Here is a 19724-nt window from a genome sequence, read left to right as displayed (position 1 = left end):
GCGGCCTCGGGCCCTCGTCAGCGGGAGAGCCCGGCTCGGGGGCCTCCAAGGGCTGAGAAGCGTGGCCTCAGTTTCCCCTGGCATCTCACTCCAAGGACTCGGCCTCTGCTCCCGCTCCCGCAGCGCCCCCCCCCCGCTCCAGCGCCCTCCCCGCTGCGGCCTGGCCCACGCCACCGGGGACGGAGCCGGGCGCGGAGCCCCGGCCCCCGGAGGGCGACCGGAGTGACGCGGGCCACGCGCTGCCACGTCTTCCCCGACGCGGCCAGAAGGCGCGCTCGGGACACGCGAGGCCCCGCTCGAGGGGGCGGGGACGGCGGCGGCGGCGGACCGAGGCCCTCGCGGCCCGGGCGGGCGAGCGGCCGCCGCGCCGGCTCCGCCACGCACCCGGGAGCGGACGCGGAACCGCGAGCGAGCCGCACGGGCCGCGGCGCCGAGGCGGGACGGCCAGGAGCCCGCGCCGCCCCGCCCCGCGCCGCCCCGCCCCGCGTCGCCCCGCCCCGTCCTGCGTCGCCCCGCCCCCGTCCTGCGTCGCCCCGCCCCGCGTCGCCACGCCCCGCCCCGTCCTGCGTCGCCTCGCCAGGCCCCGCCCCGCCAGGCCCCGCCCCGCGCCCGCCAGCCCGCCACTCGGAGGCGGAGGCCTGGGGGTCGCGGCCGGGGTCAGCCGGGCCGGAAGTCCCGCGACGCGCGGCTCCAGCCCACCACCGGGAGACCGGAAGTGCCCGGTGCTTCCAGCGGTGGAGCGCATCCCCACAAAGAAGCGGCCGAGGGGAGGAGTCAGGGCGACCCCGCCCCGCCCCGGAACCTCGGCGCGGTGGTGTCGCTGGTTTCCGGCGGGCTCTTTGTGGCGACGAACCTCCCGGGCCGCGCAGCATGAGAGGCCCGGAGCCGGAGCCGGGTCCCGAGGCGGAGGCGGGCATGGAGGGGGACGTGCTGGACACGCTGGAGGCCCTGGGGTGAGCGCCGCGGCCCCTCCCTCCGCCCGCCCGCCCGCGCCGGGCCGGGGAGCCGCGGGGCGGCGGGGCCGGGGAGGAGCGGGGAGAAGCGGGCCGGGGAGGAGCGGGCCGGGCCGGGGAGCCGCGGGGGCGGCGGGGCCGGGGAGGAGCGGGGAGAAGCGGGCCGGGGAGGAGCGGGGCCGGGCCGGGGAGCCGCGGGGCGGCGGGGCCGGGGAGGAGCGGGGAGAAGCGGGCCGGGGAGGAGCGGGCCGGGCCGGGGAGCCGGGGAGGAGCGGGCCGGGCCGGGGGGCCGGGGAGGAGCGGGCCCGGCCGGGGAGGAGCGGGGCGGCGGGGCCGGGGAGGAGCGGGCCCGGCCGGGGAGGAGCGGGGAGGAGCGGGCCGGGGAGCCGGGGAGGAGCGGGCCCGGCCGGGGAGGAGCGGGGCGGCGGGGCCGGGGAGGAGCGGGCCCGGCCGGGGAGGAGCGGGGAGGAGCGGGCCGGGGAGCCGGGGAGGAGCGGGCCGGGCCGGGGAGCCGGGGAGGAGCGGGCCGGGGAGCCGGGGAGGAGCGGGCCGGGCCGGGGAGGAGCGGGCCGGGCCGGGGAGCCGGGGAGGAGCGGGCCGGGCCGGGGAGCCGGGGAGGAGCGGGCCGGGCCGGGGAGGAGCGGGGAGGAGCGGGGCCGGGGAGCCGGGGAGGAGCGGGCCGGGCCGGGGAGCCGGGGAGGAGCGGGCCGGGCCGGGGAGCCGGGGAGGAGCGGGCCGGGGAGCCGGGGAGGAGCGGGCCGGGCCGGGGAGGAGCGGGCCGGGCCGGGGAGCCGGGGAGGAGCGGGCCGGGCCGGGGAGCCGGGGAGGAGCGGGCCGGGGAGCCGGGGAGGAGCGGGCCGGGCCGGGGAGCGGGGAGGAGCGGGCCGGGAGCCGGGGAGGAGCGGGCCGGGCCGGGGAGCCGGGGAGGAGCGGGCCGGGCCGGGGAGCCGGGGGAGGAGCGGGCCGGGCCGGGGAGCCGGGGAGGAGCGGGCCGGCCGGGGAGCCGGGAGGAGCGGGCCGGGCCGGGAGCCGGGGAGGAGCGGGCCGGGCCGGGGAGGAGCGGGCCGGGCCGGGGAGGAGCGGGGAGGAGCGGGCCGGGGAGCCGGGGAGGAGCGGGCCGGGCCGGGAGCCGGGGAGGAGCGGGGCGGCGGGGCCGGGGAGGAGCGGCCCGGCCGGGGAGGAGCGGGGAGGAGCGGGCCGGGGAGCCGGGGAGGAGCGGGCCGGGCCGGGGAGCCGGGGAGGAGCGGGCCGGGGAGCCGGGGAGGAGCGGGCCGGGCCGGGGAGGAGCGGGCCGGGCCGGGGAGCCGGGGAGGAGCGGGCCGGGCCGGGGAGCCGGGGAGGAGCGGGCCGGGCCGGGGGGCCGCGGGGCCGCGGGGCCGCGCGCGGCCAGACATCCCAGACTCGGCCTGGCCGCCCCCGTCCGCGCGCCGGGGTCGCTCCGAGGGCCCCGCGGGGTGCGGCCGGAGGCCCCGGGGCTCGGGGCGGGCGGGCGGCGCGGCGTTGGTCGGCTGCGAGGCCGTGCGTGGTGGCCTTCGGCCGGGCCTTCGGGGCGCGCTCACCGGGCGACGCGGGCTTGCAGGGCCCCGGAGAGAGAGGCCGCTGCCCCGTGCTGCTGGCGACTGGACTCGGGGTGCCGCGGGAACTCCGGGCTCGGGGCTGTCGGCACCGCCGGGGTGGACACCTGCCTGCCTCCCCCGCCCGGCCCCGCGGACCCCCGGCTTCCGAATAAACGGTGGCCAGTCGAAGCGGTAACGAAGGGAGTTGCGAGGGGACGACACACAAAGCAAGCACGCGGCCTGGTAGCTGCGAGTGGTCTGTTCTTTAAAGCCCAAGAGCGTGGAACCCTCTGCACCGCCGTTGATCCTTCGAGGTGCTAGTGTTTCCTTCCCGGGGTACAGGTGCCTTTGCAGTGCCGGTGCCGAGTTTGAAGCTCTCATGCTTCCTCCCCCTGCCCCCCCGGAACTACAGTTGCTCCTGTCCTCTTCTTTCTTATTGTCAGCGGTGCAGGGTACAGACCCTTGCAGACTGAATAGGTCCAGAATAAATGCTTGCTAAGCAAGGAAAGAGCCAGGGAGTAAGGAGCATTTTTACCTCAGTGCAAGTGAGGCTCAAATGGTACAGTGCCCACCTAGTTTATGTGGGAAAAAAAAAGATCTTACACTTACTGTCCGTATTACAGTAATATTTTAGAAAATGGAAGTTGTAGTTATCTCGACTTTTGAAAAGGAAAGTTAGGTTCACACGATTCAGTATGAAAGGTAAAGCAGTTTATGGAATTTAAAGTTGGTTTTCCCTGGCATAAGGGATATGATTTTGAAGTTTTGCTTTTTCCCTTGATAATGGAATAGGGAAGAAGTTATTCACAGTCTGTATATGTTTGTGAAGAACGTTATGGGTTTGTTTCTTCCGGATGTACATGTAGGTAGTGACTACTGTTTCTTGTGCTCACGGCGTTCTGGTTGGCATGATGGTGTTTCAGTTTGTTGTGTGAGGTTGAGATGGAGGGAGGGACTAAGGGAAAAGCCCGGAAAGCGTTGGGGCAGCAGTGGATGGACGGGAGCACTCAGCGCCTGTGCAAGGCCGACTGCGTGGCTGCCCGCGCCAGAGTCGCATCCTGTGGACTGTAGCGCTCCACCAGTAAGTAGATCTGCCTGTCGTCACCCCCATGGAGGTTACCGGCGGAGGCGCTTCTGCACAGGTGTGCGTCATACACTGGATCAGCATCTTCACACGGGTACTGTAGGCAGGAATATTTTAAAAACAACTCAAGAGCCATTGTTTTGGAAGGAGGTTTATTTCAAACATTTGCTCAGCACCGGTGTTTGTATCAGACAGGGTCCAAGGAGGTAGTGATGATTAGACATGGCCCCTGCCCTGTGGTGCGCAGTGCTTCTAGGGAAAAAGAAGGGGTGAGGCTAGAGCAGGGAAGGGTAGGGATTCGTAAGACATTGAGTTAACTGAAGTTAACCGTGGGGCTGGGGAGGAAGGAGGACCAGGTTTCCTTCTGGTGAGAAAAAACTGTGCAGGCTGAAGGGTAGGAAGGAAGGCCCTGTGCAAGGGGCGGCCGGGTGGAGAATGGAGCCCGTGTCTTAAGTCTTATTCTTTACATCTCACAGCAGCCAGACATACGGAGTGTGTGCTGATGGGAAGAAGTTGACGGGACGGGAGCTAGTAAACCGAATGCGGAGGGATGGGTGGGAGGGATGCCCTGTGCAGTCAGGGTAGTCGGCGCTGAGTGGCCAGAGAACCAAGCAGGGCACTGGTAGGTTGTGGACGATGGGGAGTGGCTTGGGAAATGGAGTGGTTTTGGATGGCCGGGTGCAGCAGGTGCTGGCTGAGGAGAGCTTGGGTGTTAGACAGGTAACCCATCCGGACTTTGAGAAAACAAGCGACAGGTGCACTGATTGAAGGGAATGCTGGGAGTACTGAAGAGGTCCGTAGCTGAAGTCCCGAATCTGACAGGATGCGGGCAGGACATACTGGGGAGGTCCTGCTGGAGCGATGGCTTGACGCTGAGCCAGAAGGCAGGCGAAGGCCTGGCCCGTGGGCCTTGAGCAGTGTACGGCAGAACAGCCAAAGCTGGAGGCGGCGGCGGGCAGCCTTCCTGAGCAGAGCTGGGCTCCACAGGAGAGTGGTTGGTGGGTGGACAGGGCGGGTGAGGGCAAGGAGCTCCCAGGAGCAGTGGGCTGGGTAATCGGGGGTGGGGGAAGGGCTGTGCTGGGTAAACGCTGCCTGCTGAACATAGAGCGCAGATCAGCCCGTGTGTGTGAGGAAGCTTGCCTGCTACCTGCTGGACTAAAGAAGTCAAGTCATGCAACAGCCGCTGTGCTTCCAGTAACAGGCGGGGGGAGCACTTCCTAATTCAGTTAGAAAGTATAATGTGAGCCGGAGCCGCACTATTCTCAGTTCCTGCGTCACTTCATTGGAAATCAAAGCAGGCATGAAATGAAGGCGATGGGCCCTGAACGCTTGTTACAGGAAGCACAGGTGGACTCTGAGTGCTAGCTGCTTCTCGGGGAGATGGCGGAGGGAGGATGGGAAGTGAGGGGGCGCGGTGCCCTGCGGTGCTGCTCTGTGCGAGGGTCTGGGCCAGCAGTCCGGGACGCTGTGGGGACTGGGGATGGAGAGTTGGCACGCATTTTAACAAGCCCTCAGGAGATTCGTGCGCTCGTGCATACTTCAGGCGCCCTGCGTGGGTCAGATGTACCGCCTCATGCTGTGGTAAATGATTACTAGCGGAATATTTGTCAGTACGTCTGTTTGTACAGCTGTTCGTGGTGATAGCCCAGTGAGGTTAGGATCATCATGTTGGACCGGTCAGCTCCTAGCCAATTGTTGACCAAGATCGTGGCAATCCGGGGCCAGTTATTTCTCTCTATTCTTTGGTTTCTTCATCTACAAAGCAAGCTAACATTCGTATTTACTGGCTAGGGTAGTTTTGCATTTGGTACATACAGCACTTAAGCACTGACCTAGCCGGCAGTGAACACTTAGCTTATGTTGGTCACTGTTAAGATTAAGAATTGGTGCTGATTGCTTTGTTGCAGACATGACAGCAGATGGGGGAAATGAGTTGTTTGCGATTCAGTCCCGTGAGGGGCGCAGCAAAGGCCTGGAGGAAGGGAGACTGCCTGGGCTGAGGTCCAGCCGGGACCCTTCTGTGCTCGGGTCATTTGGACAGGCTTGCTGCTCAGTCTCAACAGCGGTACTGACCCAGGTTTAAGCACCGAGTATCTGGAGTCGGAGGAGTTCTGCGGACCATTGGGGTTGTGGGTTTACATCTTGAGGCCATCACTTAGTCACGTAGCTTCCATTCTACAGGTGTAGGATCATACCAACTTTGGGTGATTTTTCTTTTAATGAATTGTGAATTTATTTTCCTGCTACTGGGAATTTGTGAATACTCTTCATGAGATAACTTAGAAGATTCAGAGAAAAATAAATGCAAATGGCCTTTAAACATGTGCCATTGTACGGAAGAGAAGTATCAAACCTATCCATCCATTCATCCAATCTGTCCCCTAAAAAATTTTGCCAACGAGCAAAACACTGCTTAGGTATTTGAATATGACACCACTGTAAAAAATGAATCATCATATCTCTAAATACTGATCTCTAGTATATGCAGATGTGCAGATGTATAATCTTGTATATGTTTCAGCAGGAAATAATATATATTAGAGCATTTATCATAGTGAAGAGAAATATATGTGGGGTTTTGTTTGTTTGTTTTTTGCTACTCCTGGGGCTTGGACTCAGGGCCTGAGCACTGTCCTGATTTCTCAAGGCTAACACTCTACCACTTGAGCCACAGTACCACCTCTGGCTTTTTCTGTTTATGTGGTGCTGAGGAATCGAACCCAGGGCTTCATGCATGCAAGGCAAGCTCTCTGCTGCTAAATCATATTCCCAGCCGTATATGTGGTTATTTATGTTAAATATAATTGTGGAAAAATAGCTCCAAGTATCCAAGTATGGTTACCTATAGGGCAGAGACAGACTACAGGAAGATAAATTTAAGACCACAAACTAACTGTATGTGAATGAAGCTTGTTCTGTAAATTAGACTATAAAGCCATATAAATGTTTTACATAATTACGAGGCAAAATTAAATATATATATAATTATACATACATATTATACCTGTCTATTTTATATATGCATCATTCCTGGGGCTTGAACTCAGGGCCTGGGCACCGTCCTTGAGCTTTCTTGTTCAGAGCTAGTATTCTACCACTTGAGCCACATTTCTGCTTCCAGCTTTTGGTGGTTAATTGGACTTTCCTGCTCTGACTGGTTTTGAACCTCAATTCTCAGATCTCAGCCTTCTGAGTGGCTAGGATTACAGGTGTGAGCCACCCACACCCTGCTGGTTGCTAGTATCTTTGATAGCTGGGCCCCACAATCGTAGTGTATCTTGCACTAAATACCTGTCCTGTTGAGAGAGTTGAGATGAAAATGTTGTCTGCCGCCAGCGAAGCCTCGGGTCCTGTGCTCCTGGGGACGTGGTGCGGGCTGGCGGCAGGCAGCAGCCTCTGGTCGTGTTCGCAGCCTGCTGCTGGTATGGTGGCCCTAAGGGACCTTGGAGACAGTTTTCGGTGTGTTTCCGTGCCTCTGATCTCATACTGCCCCAGGTATGTGGGCCTTGGGCAGCCCCAGGGCTCCAGGGCCGAGGTTCCCGTGTCCCTCCACACCAGCCAAGCTGCAGAGCAAACTTGTGACCCAGGCCTTACGCTGGGCCAAGTCCAAGTTTCCTGGTCATTGGAGAAGTGGGGTTGCACACCTTCATGTGCATGAGATTGAAGACAGGGTAGCTGAGCAGTGCCTGGGCCCCTGATGGCTATCGAGGCAGACATGCTGAATTGTGGTCCTCTGTGCTGTATCACACACACCTGCTCTGCTAGAGCCATGCTCACCAATGAAGCAGTGGTGTGCAAGTGTGTGCCGATGTAGGTTACGGAAGCACAAGAGGGAGATCACAAATAGTGCAGTTCCTTAGCATCAGCAGAATGAAACACCAAGGAGCGGGCACTCGAAGGGGGGTGGGGTGGGACCAAGAGGAGAAGGGTAGACATGAAGAGGAGAAGAAGGGAGATGCAGTCAAGAGCCCAGTGCATACCCTACGACATGAGAGGGGGGGGGAAGAGGGGGGGGAAGAGGGGGGGAGGGGGAGAGGGGGCGGGGCCACACTGACCAAGGTGTACTGCAGTCATAAACCGCTTTGCTAAATGACAGCTCCTTTGTACAGCTACTTAATCTGAATTTGATCCACAGACATTGATCACAGTCGAGAAGTTTGACCCATAGGGATGAGCTGTTTAATCGATCCAAACATTAGCCATGTTCAGTAATTTTGTTATTAGTGATTGTGCTGGATTTCTAATTCCAAAGCTGGGTAATTTACATCTGTGTTTTTCTGTAATCGGATTGTGCAGATGGCATTAGAATTTTCATTTTAAAATAAAATAGCTATTTCTTTCTCTAAATTAAAGTTGAAGTCACAATATGGATTCTTTTTTTTTTCATGGTCACTTATTTATTTTTTATACAAATGTACAATATGGATTCTTGATGTAGTTTAGCAAACTGTAAAGGGCTGTGGGCATGGCACAGTTGTAGCCTTTTTGGAGAAACGTCTGCTTACAGAAATATCTAGAAACTTCTCTATAGAACCTTTCATTTCCTTTCTAGGTACAAGGGACCGCTGCTGGAAGAACAAGCCCTCCGCCAGGCAGCCGAGGGGGGCCTGTCCTCCCCTGAGTTCTCAGAGCTCTGTGTGTGGCTAGGCTCTCAGATCAAATCCTTGTGCAACTTGGAAGAAAGCATCACATCCGCTGGTACTGTCACTGTTTTATCTTCCTAATGTTCAGAGGTTAGCTGATAGTTCTTAATTTGTAGCTTTATCAACAATATGACTACTGCACAGAAGGAAAGCTCTGAGATGAAGAGCTTCACTCTGGGATATTGAATACTTCCTTCCATTTTACACGAAGCCAGCATGGATCCCTAGATTTGCCATAAAATTCTGAGCAATTGCAATTTTATCTGCTATCTTTTAAAAAAATTTATTAATTAAAATTTTTTGACAAGGTGTTGTGCAAAAGGGGTACAGTTACAGTGTGTACATATCCTGTGATATCTTACACCATGTTTTTCTTTCCCTCCCTAGATCAGGTTTATCTGCTATCTTTTTTTTTTTTTTTTTTTTTTTTTGGCCAGTCCTGGGCCTTGGGCTCAGGGCCTGAGCACTGTCCCTGGCTTCTTCCCGCTCAAGGCTAGCACTCTGCCACTTGAGCCACATCGCCGCTTCTGGCTGTTTTCTGTATATGTGGTGCTGGGGAATCGAACCTAGGGCCTCGTGTATCCGAGGCAGGCACTCTTGCCACTAGGCTATATCCCCAGCCCCTTTATCTGCTATCTTAATCGTAGTTTTATTCTTTGAAAAAGAGTGAATTGGTTTTTTTTATGTTTAATGTTTCGTTGCTAGCTCCCCCTGCACCTCCATGCTGGAGATCAGACTCAGGGCTTGCACCTGCTGGCATGCTAGGTACTTTAGGTACTTGCTCTAGCCTGAGCTGAATCTCCAGTCCTGAAGGTGACTCATTTAGATTTTTTTTTAAACATACCTATGATCCTTAATTTAGACTATATTCCCAAGCCTTTAATTCAGGACATGTATATTCTCTCTCTCTCTCTCTCTCTCTCTCTCTCTCTCTCTTCTCTCTCTCTCTCTCTTTCTCTCTCTTTCTCTCTCTCTCTCTCCTCTCTCTCTCTCTCTCTCTCACACACACACACAAAACCCAAAATAATACTTTTATAAAATTTCTTGTTAGCTCTTAACACTTTGTTGATTCATTACCTACCAACTGGGAAGCAAGTGGATCTTTGATAGAATTTTAGATAGCATAATAAAATGAAAACTAAACTGTTTAGTGCTTGCTCGGGAACAAAATAGCCTTCCTTTCCAAAGCTGTTCATTTAGATTTCTTTTTCCTTGCTGGTTATAACAGAATTCGCTTGAAGTACAGTATAGGAGTTCAAACATGACAGAAGTGTCTAATATAACTACATTATGAATTAAGCATTGAGGCCTAATTAGATGATTGCACTTATTGTCTGAATACATAGAAATGCAGTAGAAATGGATCATTTACTCTGAAGCTAATTAATAGCTGAAGCCTAATAATACTTGTAATATTTCAGTTGCTGATATTGAATAAAGTACTTCAAGTGCCTGTGGCTCACTCCTGAGATCCTGGTAACTCAGGAGGCTGAGACCTGGAGGAGCAGAGTTCTGAGCCACCCAGGTGTGGGTATGAGGCCCTGAGCTCTGTCCCTGGACTAGCACCAAAAAAAGGAAATTACAATCTCATGATTGCTTGTGATCTCAAGTTGGTGCTTGTGTTCTAACAAGGTGATACTTTCTACGTGTAGAAAGTACTCGGCTGCGTTTGCCTAAGCTTTTGCGGTCATACAGATAAGAGCGAAATGTGAAAACGAAAACCTGTAGTTGAATGTAGCATTGCAGTCAGCCATTGCTAGACTTGACAGCATTGGATTATATGGGCAGTAGTCACTAAATGTTGTACGCTTTCTCCCTTTTAAAGGGAGAGATGACCCCGAGAGCTTCCAGCTTGAGATAAGTGGTTTCTTAAAAGAAATGGCCTGTCCGTATTCCTGTGCTTGTATCTGGAGACATTAAAGACCGCTTAAAGAAGAAGGATGACTGTTTGAAACTTCTGTGTGAGTTTTCTTCACTTCCTCCTGTAAATGTATGGTTTTCTTATCTTCAGGCTGAGATGTATGCTGTTTATTTTAATGTTTCATTATGCATTTTGTGTACATAAAGGCTTAATATTTTGAGCTGAGAATATCAAGCTGCCTTAGAAATGTTTGTGTAAGAGTCCTTTAGATTCTACCAGTGAACCCTTTACACTTGTATGTAGGATGAGGCTCTGTGATTGTGTCATATTTTAATAATTTTTCCTTCACCTAATTCATCTCTTCACATTTATGACCGTGGAATAAAGTTGGTGACCTCCAAAGTCCTGACTGACTTTCAAGTTCTCTGAGAAGTGGGCTGCTGAGCAGATGATTAGGTCTTGTTTGTAGTGACAGGCGTTGAATGGTGGTTTTCTCAAGTGTCTTCTGATCACCTGCTCTTGTGTGATGAAAACTGCTCTAGGTACTAGGGGGAGTTTGTAAAAGGTAAAATTCCTGCTTCAGGGCTCCTAAGTACCCAATTTTCGTTGTGTAATCCGGCCGATATGTCCATGAGTCATGGCAAATACTTGATTTGCTTGCTGGCATTGATTTCTTTCAGAATGTTGTTTCTTTAATTTTATGCTCTTTTTTAAGAAGTTCTACAGTGGTCATTTGAAATTTTTTCTTTTTTTTGAGGGGGGGAAGGTGGGTCGTGGGGCTTGAACTCAGGGCCTGGGCTCTGTCCCAGACTAGCACTCTACCACGTAGAGCCACAGCACCATTTCCAGTTTTCTGGTGGTTAATTGGAGATGAAGAGTCTCACAGACTTTCCTACTTGGGCTAGGTTTGAACCACAATCCTCAGATCTTAACCACCTGAGTAGCTAGGGTTACAGGCAAGAGCCAGCCGTGCCTGGCCTTCATGTTTGCCTTGTAATTCTCCTTTCCTCACTCACCTGTTTGAGACTCACGTTTAGACCAGCCTGTGCAGGTAGAGGAAAGCAGCGCCGGGCTGCTGCGTCGCGGCCCGAGCCTGCCGAGCCCCAGCCGGCCTCCGCTTCTCCGGTGCGAGACACCAGCCATTCCCAGGGCCGGGTGGCTGGGGCAGTCTTCCCCTCGCCTCATTTCAGATTTACTGTCTTCTGCAGCCGTTGTTATTGTTGACATTTTAAGTAAATTATTTCAGCAAAATGTTTTAAATTGTCAAACCTATGACAATATTCTTTCTTTTTTTTTTTTTAACATTTCTCTAGTATTTTTGAGTACAGAGCTTCAGGCTTTACAGATCCTGCAGAACAAGAAAGCCAAGGCCTCCCAGCCGGATGGGAGTAGTGCGGTTTACCAGGAGGTTGAGGCCCTGTGCGGCGCCCTGGGCATGCCCTCGTCCAGCCCCGACCTTCCCCATCTGCTGAGCCAGGTGGAGTCAAAGGTAGCACGTGGTTCTGCCTCCTCTTCCTCGACATTCAGCTGAACAGTAAGATGTCGGTGTGGTAGTGAACGTGGAAAATTTCCCTGCAGATGCAGTGTGGGCACAGTGTTTTAAGACGACAAGTTTGTCCTTCTGGGAGTCTAATGCAGGGGTAGCGCCGCGTTCGCGTAACTTGTGCCAGCCCCTGGCACCATACCCAGAGCACCAGTTCCTCTTCACGGGAACTGTATTCTGGACTGGGATGTCCTGTGCAAGGGGTGGGACTTGCCTGTGGCCAATATTCAGGAGTCAGATCGTAAGAAGCACGTGAGTCCCTGTGTCTTTGGGCTTTGCCATGGCAGACATGGCTCTGCAGCTTTATGATGGCTCTTGTAACCAGACTTGCAGTGCAGCCTATCGAATGACGTGGAGTTTGCAGAGTCAGAAGCGAGGTAACCCTTTATCCTCAGATGCCGTGTGTGGTTCCTGCGGCAGTGGGCAGACACGGTTTGTTGGTGGGTGTTGAGTGACGGTGTGTCGTGTAGAGAATGAGTAGTAGAACCACCAAGAGTCTAGTCCGTGAAGGTTTCCCTTCACTGCTTTGCTTTAACAGTTTATTGTCTAGTATTTCAAACAAGAATAAGATTGCTTTAGTGGGGCTGGGGATATAGCCTAGCGGCAAGAGTGCCTGCCTCGGATACACGAGGCCCTAGGTTCGATTCCCCAGCACCACATATACAGAAAACGGCCAGAAGCGGCGCTGTGGCTCAAGTGGCAGAGTGCTAGCCTTGAGCAAAAGGAAGCCAGGGACAGTGTTCAGGCCCTGAGTCCAAGGCCCAGGACTGGCAAAAAAAAAAAAAAAAAAAAAAGATTGCTTTAAATCCAGTATGTACATTTTCACAGCTTTTTATATTTACTTTCAGGTGAAGGATGTTCTTTCTAAAGTGCAGAAAAATCACGTGGGGAAACCTCTTCTGAAAATGGACTTAAGTCCAGAACAAGCGGTAAGCCCCCTTCCTAGTGGTTTATAAGGTGGAGCATAGACCGCACGTGTCTGCAGCCACGGTAACGAGGCCAGAGGCAGGCCGGCTTTCCCAGGGACAGGTGCAGACGGCGCGGTGCTGGAGTAGTGGGCGGCCAGCTGTAGTTGTGGGGATGGCCTTGCGATGGAAGGTGCGCGAGGGCGGGCACTATCACGTGGCCACGCGGAGGTGAGAAGGTCGCTGGCCCACCGCCCTCCCCAGAGGTCCTCACCTGAGTGACCTGCCTCCCTGCGGACCTCCGCACCCATGCCCATGCTTCCGTCAAATGATTACTAAATGCGCAGGTGCTCGGTGGGTCTGCAGAGCTGCCTTGGAAAGGTCAGCACGATGAGAACTTACTGGCACTTTCTTTCTGCACTAGTGCAGGCTATTCAGCAAGTAGTAGACTTAAGCTAATGGGTATGATTGAAGATAAGACTCGTTTAATACCTTCTGGATAGCAGATTTTATCCAGTAGTCTGTTATGTAAATAGTTTATCATCCAGTGTCATGGGCCGAGAAAATGGATATTAAGCGCAGTGCCTTTTCAGTCAGTCGGAAGGCCTTGCTGTAATTTTCAAGTTCTGTGCACAGGGAGCCAGTGGGACTAACATTTGTGGGTTTGTCCACTTCTTTTTTTTTTGGCCAGTCCTGGGCCTTGGACTCAGGGCCTGAGCACTGTCCCTGGCTTCTTCCCGCTCAAGGCTAGCACTCTGCCACTTGAGCCACAGCGCCGCTTCTGGCCGTTTTCTGTATATGTGGTGCTGGGGAATCGAACCTAGGGCCTCGTGTATCCGAGGCAGGCACTCTTGCCACTAGGCCATATCCCCAGCCCAATTGTCCCACTTCTTTAGGAAAAGCTGGAGAGAATTAACCAGGCCCTTTCCTGTGAGTACGAATGCCGTCGGCGGATGCTGGTGAAGCGACTGGATGTGACGGTGCAGTCCTTCGGGTGGTCAGAGCGCGCCAAGGTGAGGCCACTCGCCACCATGCCCTGCCCCGCGCCGCCCGCGAGCTCCCCGCCCCCTGCCCCGGGCTGCCCCGTGCATCTGACACTCCTCCACGGATCCGTGTACGTCAGGATGTCTTAGAGGACGGGGCTGGCCGGGAGGCCGCGGGTAGAGAGCGCAAAGCACACACGGGAGCACGCACAGGTGTGTGTGGACTGCTGCAAGGTTCTCCATGTGTTGGTAGTTTGGGGGACTGGACCGAGGACCGTGCACTTGCTGGCAGAAAGCCCTCTACCACGTGGGCTGTGTCCTCCTGCCCCTTTTGTTTTTTATTTTTTAGATAGGATCTTGGTAACTTTGCCAGGCCTGGCTTTGAACTAGAGATCTGTCTCCGCCTCCCTTGTAGCTGAAATTGCACCTATCTATCACCATACCTGGCTCTGAACGTAATTTCTTACAGTTCTTTTTTCCCTGTGCTACTGGGGAATTGAACCTCAGGGCCTCCTGCTTGCTAGGCAATTCCTACTGTGCCTGGTGTGAGTGTGTGTGAGTGTGTGTGAACTTTCTCAGATGGCAGGCAGGTGGCGAGGTGAGGCCTCGGCACCTCTGTAGATCTGAGGATCAGGAGAGCTGCGGCCCCTCTCCCTGGCTCAGTCTGCGTCCTCCCTGCCCCCTGCACTGCAGCCTGGCCGAGCCAGGAGCCCCCCCCCCCCCGGCCCTCCACCGGGGGCACCATCCTGGGCCTCACTGGAAAGGGGACACTTGAAGATCACCCCTAAGTCCGCAGCTTCCTGCAGCAGTCAGCCCCAGCCTCACGCCGCTCCTCCGGGCTGGAGGACCCTGCTGTCTCAGTCACCCAACGAAGCTCCCTGCTGGATTCACTGTACATTTCCCACCCTCCCCCAGCCAGCCCAGCAGGGCTGCAGTGGGGGACACTCCCCGGGTCCCCCTGGGAGCCCCGTGCCCTCACCATTCCTTCCAGCCAGGCATTCCTTTAAACGCCCGTGCCTGCTCTTGGTGACTGTTTTGGGTGTTTTTGTGTTTTGTTAATATGAACGGAATCTCTGTGTTCGTTTGTTTTTTCTTCCTTGACTTCCTGGTGGTGGTTATCTATTCCTTTCGCCTCTCTGGGCCTGTTTCTTCTTTCGGCATGCAAATTGCCAGCAGATATTTGGCTGCTTTTGCTCTTTTTCTGTCTTTTAATCTCTCTGCTTGTGCATTACATGGTGTTTTCTTCTTCCTGAAGGTTAGGACTGCTATTGCTCTTTAAGTTCCCTTTGTTCATTTTTTCTCCCTCTCCTTTGTCTCGTAGGTAAAGACAGATAGCATAGCGAGAATTTACCAGCCTAAGCGGTATGCCTTGTCACCCAAGACAAGCGTGACGGTGGCGCATCTGCTCGCGGCGCGCGAGGATCTGTCCAAGATCATCCGGACCAGCAGCGGCCGCAGCCGGGAGAAGACGGCCTGCGCCATCAACAAGGTCGGTGCCCCTCCTGCCTTCTGCTCAGCGCGGGTGCAGGTTTTTGTCTGTTTTTCTGGTGGCCTGGTGAGCGCCTGCAAAAATGAGGCAGAGGCTTAAGTCTGTCCAGGCTGAGGTCCTCTGTGTGTGGGCATGTGAGCTTCTGTCTTCGTGAATTAAACCTAAGTCCTGTCTCTGTTATGTCAGGGTTCAGGACTGTCTTTACCAGTAGCTTCAGCAGAGAATGGTTGGCTCATTTGCACCGTGAAGTCATTTTGGCCTGTGAGAACGCAAGGCATGGTGGCAGAGCGGTTGTGAGGGGGCGGTCCCAGGTGTCCGAGCTTCTGGTCGGGTGTGGCCACGCCTCCGGCAGTGGTCAGCAGCCACAGTGATGTTGCCGCACACAAAGTGAGGCCCTAAAAGTCAAAAGTCAGGGAGACAGCTCATTTGAAGCATTTCTTTCTCTCTCTGTCTACTTCATCTCTTGCCTCTGGAATGGTGGGGCCTTTTATTTTTGGTTTGTTTTAAGTTGCTTTTTGTAATTGTTGCTTTTTCATTTTTAAGTGTACATGTTTAAGTTTTAAGAAATTATCCTTAAATAGTTACACAGAGGGGTTTCAGTTCAACATGTCAGTTTCAGTGTGCCTTGCTTGACCTGTGATTTGTTTTTGTTGCTTAGCCAGACAGCCCCGCTTCGTGCTGGCTCAGCCTCGCTCTCCGTGTGTTCTTTCTTCCCTGGAGTTACTCGGTGTCTTGCACTGGATTAGAAGCTAAATATCACCTTGCTGGATCAGGTTCTGTCCTCCAATTTGCGTTCACTGTCTGATGTGGAGGCAATCTTAGCTCAGACCTCGGAGCCTCTGTGGGCCCCACGTAGACAACGGCGGGGTCAGCCAAGAAGCCCAGCCTGTGTGCCTTGTCACCGGGGCTCTGAGACCCTGGCCTGCCGCGAGCCCGGGGTCTAAGCCGTGTGGCGGGAGGACCCATGGAGGGCTCCGGCGGCTTCTAGAAGCTTAGCAGAGGTCTAGGAAGCACGGGGAGGCTCTGACGCCCCTCCCGAGCCCTGCGCGCTCTTTCCTTCTTCATCCCTCGCGGTGTTGTGTGTGTGAGGTCGCTCTCTGTTTAGCTTTGTAGGACTGAGGGTTGAACTCAGGGCTTCACATCTGCCAGACAGGCCCTCTGCCCCCTGAGCCGCGCCCCTGACCCTCTGCCCCGCGAGCCGGGCCCTCTGCCCCGTGAGCCGGGCCCCTGACCCTCTGCCCCGTGAGCCGCGCCCCTGACCCTCTGCCCCGTGAGCCGCGCCCCTGACCCTCTGCCCCGTGAGCCGCGCCCCTGACCCTCTGCCCCGTGAGCCGCGCCCCTGACCCTTTACCCCGTGAGCCGCGCCCCTGACCCTCTGCCCCGCGAGCCGGGCCCTCTGCCCCGTGAGCCGCGCCCCTGACCCTTTACCCCGTGAGCCGCGCCCCTGACCCTCTGCCCCGCGAGCCGGGGCCCTCTGCCCCGTGAGCCGCGCCCCTGACCCTTTACCCCGTGAGCCGCGCCCTCTGCCCCGTGAGCCATGCTCCAGAGCCATGAGCCACGCCCTCTGCCCCGTGAGCCGCGCCCCTCTGCCCAGTGAGCCACGCCCTCTGCCCCATGAGCCACGCCCTCTGCCCTGTGAGCCACGCTCCAGAGCCATGAGCCACGCCCTCTGCCCCGTGAGCCACGCTCCAGAGCCATGAGCCACGCCCTCTGCCCCGTGAGCCGCGCCCCGGGCCCTCAGCACTTGGGTTATTTGGGGGCAGAGGTTTGCTTTTTGCCCAGGCTGTGGTAGAGCACTGCCTTCCTGTTGTGTGGTTGGGACTGTCGTGGTGACTCAGTGTAGCAGCAGTGAGGATGAGGCCTTGCCTGTCCGGAGCGCCCTCTGACCCTCAGGGGTGTGGCTTCCTCCCACGAGCTCAGTGCCCCCTGCCGGAGATGCTCAGGGCCGTCGTCCTTCCGATCTCGCCTGGCTTCCCATGAGCCCACCTGTGAAAGGGAGTGTGCTGGGGTGGGGCCCACGTGGGGGCCCGCAGTTGGCCTCCTGTCCGAATAGCACACCTCACGCCGGGGTGCCCGGTGCCCTGCTCCCAGCGCCCGGCGCCGCCCAGGCCGGCGGTGGAAGCCCCCACTTGGGAGCCGGCCACTGAGGGCGTTTTGGGTTTGGGGGCATTTTCCATCTTGGATTTTGGGACTCAGGGGGTTTGCCCTGCACTATGGCCACCACCATGATTTCACCCAGTGTATCTCAGCCTAAGTTCAGTTCTCAGGAGGAAAGAGTAGTTGGCGCTACGGGGGTTCTGGTCAGCTGCACCCCACAGTGGGCACAGCCGGTCATGAGCACGGAAAACGTCCCGGCCAAAGCGTTCTTTAGTGCCGTGGACACGGTCTTGGTTACAGATTTTGCTAAATTGAGGGAGAGGAAACAGTGCTTAGGTTTCAGGTAGCCTCCCAGATTGCGTAAGATAACGTTCCGCTGGGGCTCTGCCTCGTACTCAGTCTCTGTTCACGTGATGTCTGATACTCTAATGGTAATTAGCTGGCTTCTGTTTCTTTATGGGAACCATAGCTTCAATGTCCATTGACATCTTGGCATCGATTTTAACTTTCAAAATGTTGGAAGCTGAGAGCAATCGTTTCTTCCCGCAGGTGCTGATGGGGAGGGTGCCTGACCGGGGCGGACGACCCAACGAGATCGAGCCACCGCCCCCTGAGATGCCCCCTTGGCAAAAGAGACAAGAAGGCGGCGGCGGCGGCGGCCGGGGGGGCTGGGGAGGGGGTGGGGGTGGGAGAGGGGGCTGGGGAGGGGGCGGGGGAGGAGGGCGGGGTGGGGGAGGGGGCTGGGGAGGGGGCGGCGGGGGGAGAGGAGGCTTCCAGGGCAGGGGAGAGTATGGAGGAAGAGGGGGCTACGGGGGAAGAGGCTACGGGGACCCCTACGGGGGTGGCGGGTATCGGAGGTACTGAGAGTCCTGTGTCCCCCGTCCCTGTGCCCGTCCCCCTCCCCCCCCCCCCCCCCCCGCGCTGGAACGCCCTCCCCAGGCGGCCCACACCGCCCCTGCCCGCAGCGCCCTCCCGCCTGGGGCTTGTGCTGGCAGCTCCTGCCCTGCACGCTGGCGCATGCCCTGCCTTTTTAAAAGACAAACAAAAAATCCCACAAAAATTATTTTTTTAAAATGTAGATATTTATTACCATCAGACTTGGAACATGGAAAAGTATTTTATTGTCATGGATGAGTCGGGCTGTGGGCCTGTGTTCTGTTCAGGGTTAACACATAAAGGACGCAGCTGGGACCGAGTGCGTGGCCTTTTGTGCTCCTGCGGGCTCGTGTGAAGTGGGGAGGGGACTGGAGGGATGGGACGGCGCGTTCCGGGGCCACCACTGGGGGCTCTCCCGCGTCTCCCTGCCGCGCCTGCGGACGCCGAGCTCACCCGGCCGCTCACCCTTGTGCTCGGAGTATTTGGTTCATTGTTCCAGTGGACTGGAGGCCTGTGTGGAACGGGCTCCGGGCCTCCTCGTGCTGTGTGAAGAGGCGGGCCGAGCTGCGTCCTGCAGCGCTCCTGTGTCTGCAGTCAGGCTGCCTTGCAAGCCTCCGCCGGCGACAGGCTCTCAGAGCCTCAGACCCTGAGGGAGTTGGTGGCTGACTGTGTATGGGGGGCGGGGAGGAGACGAGAGATGAAGGCTCGAGATCAGAGGTTGAGTTACAGCGGGAGGCCCTGCGCACTTAGATGGAAATGAGTCGAGCTCTCAGGCTGATTTGTCCTCGGTTGTCAGATGAATTCCCACTCGCCCTTGCCCTGGCGCGGGTGTTTGAGGGCAGTGGTGGAAGGCTTAGGGGAAGGTAGCAGTGCTCACATGGTGGCCGCTGAGACCCTGCTATAGGCTGACGTTGAACTGTGATCGTCCTGCCTTTGCCTGAGTTCTGGGGTTGTGGTGTACCATTACTTCTGGCTTGTCTATTTAATGCTAAGTACTTACAGATTTAGTATTTGGTGATCACTGTAAGTTGCTGTGAATAAGGTAGGAGGGTCAGATACATTGTATGTACTGTTATTTTTATTTTTTATTTTTTGCCAGTCCTGGGGCTTGAACTGAGGCCTGAGCACTGTCCCTGGCTTCTTTTTGCTCAAAGGTAGCACTCTGCCACTTGAGCCACAGCATCACTTCTGGCTTTTTCTATATATGTGGTGCTGAGGAATCCAACCCAGGGCTTCATGCATGCAAGGCAAGCACTCTACCACTGGGCCATATTCCCAGCCCTGTTATTTCTTCATAGTGAAAAAGGACCTAGAATAATTTGAATCAGGTAGTGGTCACTTTGCTTTATCACTGAAATTCAGTTTAACAGAACAGGAATAGAGTCAGTGTAGCCTGCGGTAAGAGTTGAGCTGCAGTTTGTACGTACTTGTAAAGTAGAAGAAACACAAGACAGTTAGGTGGCAGGGATCTTAACGTCCTTTTATCATTTTATAAATATTACATGAAGAAAACTTACACTTAAGTGTTAAAAAACCCTTTACAGTCTATACATTGGCTTTTTCCTTGCAGTTTTTTGTTTTTTTGTTTTTGGCAGTGGGGTTTGAACTCTGGGCCCGGGCACTGTCCCTGAGCTCTTCAGCTCAAGGCTAGCACTCTACCATTTGAGCCCCAGCGCCCCCCGTCCCGTTTTCTGGTGGTTGAGTGGAGATAGAGTCTCACCAGCCTTTCCTGTC

General features: G+C 56.0%; 1 protein-coding gene and 1 pseudogene across 1 annotated transcript; both read left to right on the top strand.

Moving 5' to 3' along the window:
- Positions 1–810: 810 nt before the first annotated feature.
- On the top strand, positions 811–17983 carry Fam98b (family with sequence similarity 98 member B). The gene is given in 9 exon segments (XM_048332784.1): positions 811–953; positions 8146–8291; positions 10062–10132; positions 10134–10197; positions 11411–11586; positions 12489–12569; positions 13442–13558; positions 14850–15017; positions 17664–17983. Coding segments are annotated over 9 exon segments (1221 nt in total). The 5' UTR covers positions 811–870; the 3' UTR covers positions 17979–17983.
- On the top strand, positions 6920–7048 carry LOC125341258 (annotated as a pseudogene).
- Positions 17984–19724: the final 1741 nt, after the last annotated feature.

This window comes from Perognathus longimembris, chromosome 23 (assembly GCF_023159225.1).
Source record: "Perognathus longimembris pacificus isolate PPM17 chromosome 23, ASM2315922v1, whole genome shotgun sequence".
Classification (NCBI taxonomy): domain Eukaryota; kingdom Metazoa; phylum Chordata; class Mammalia; order Rodentia; family Heteromyidae; genus Perognathus; species Perognathus longimembris.
This window is presented reverse-complemented; position numbering and strand designations above follow the sequence as displayed.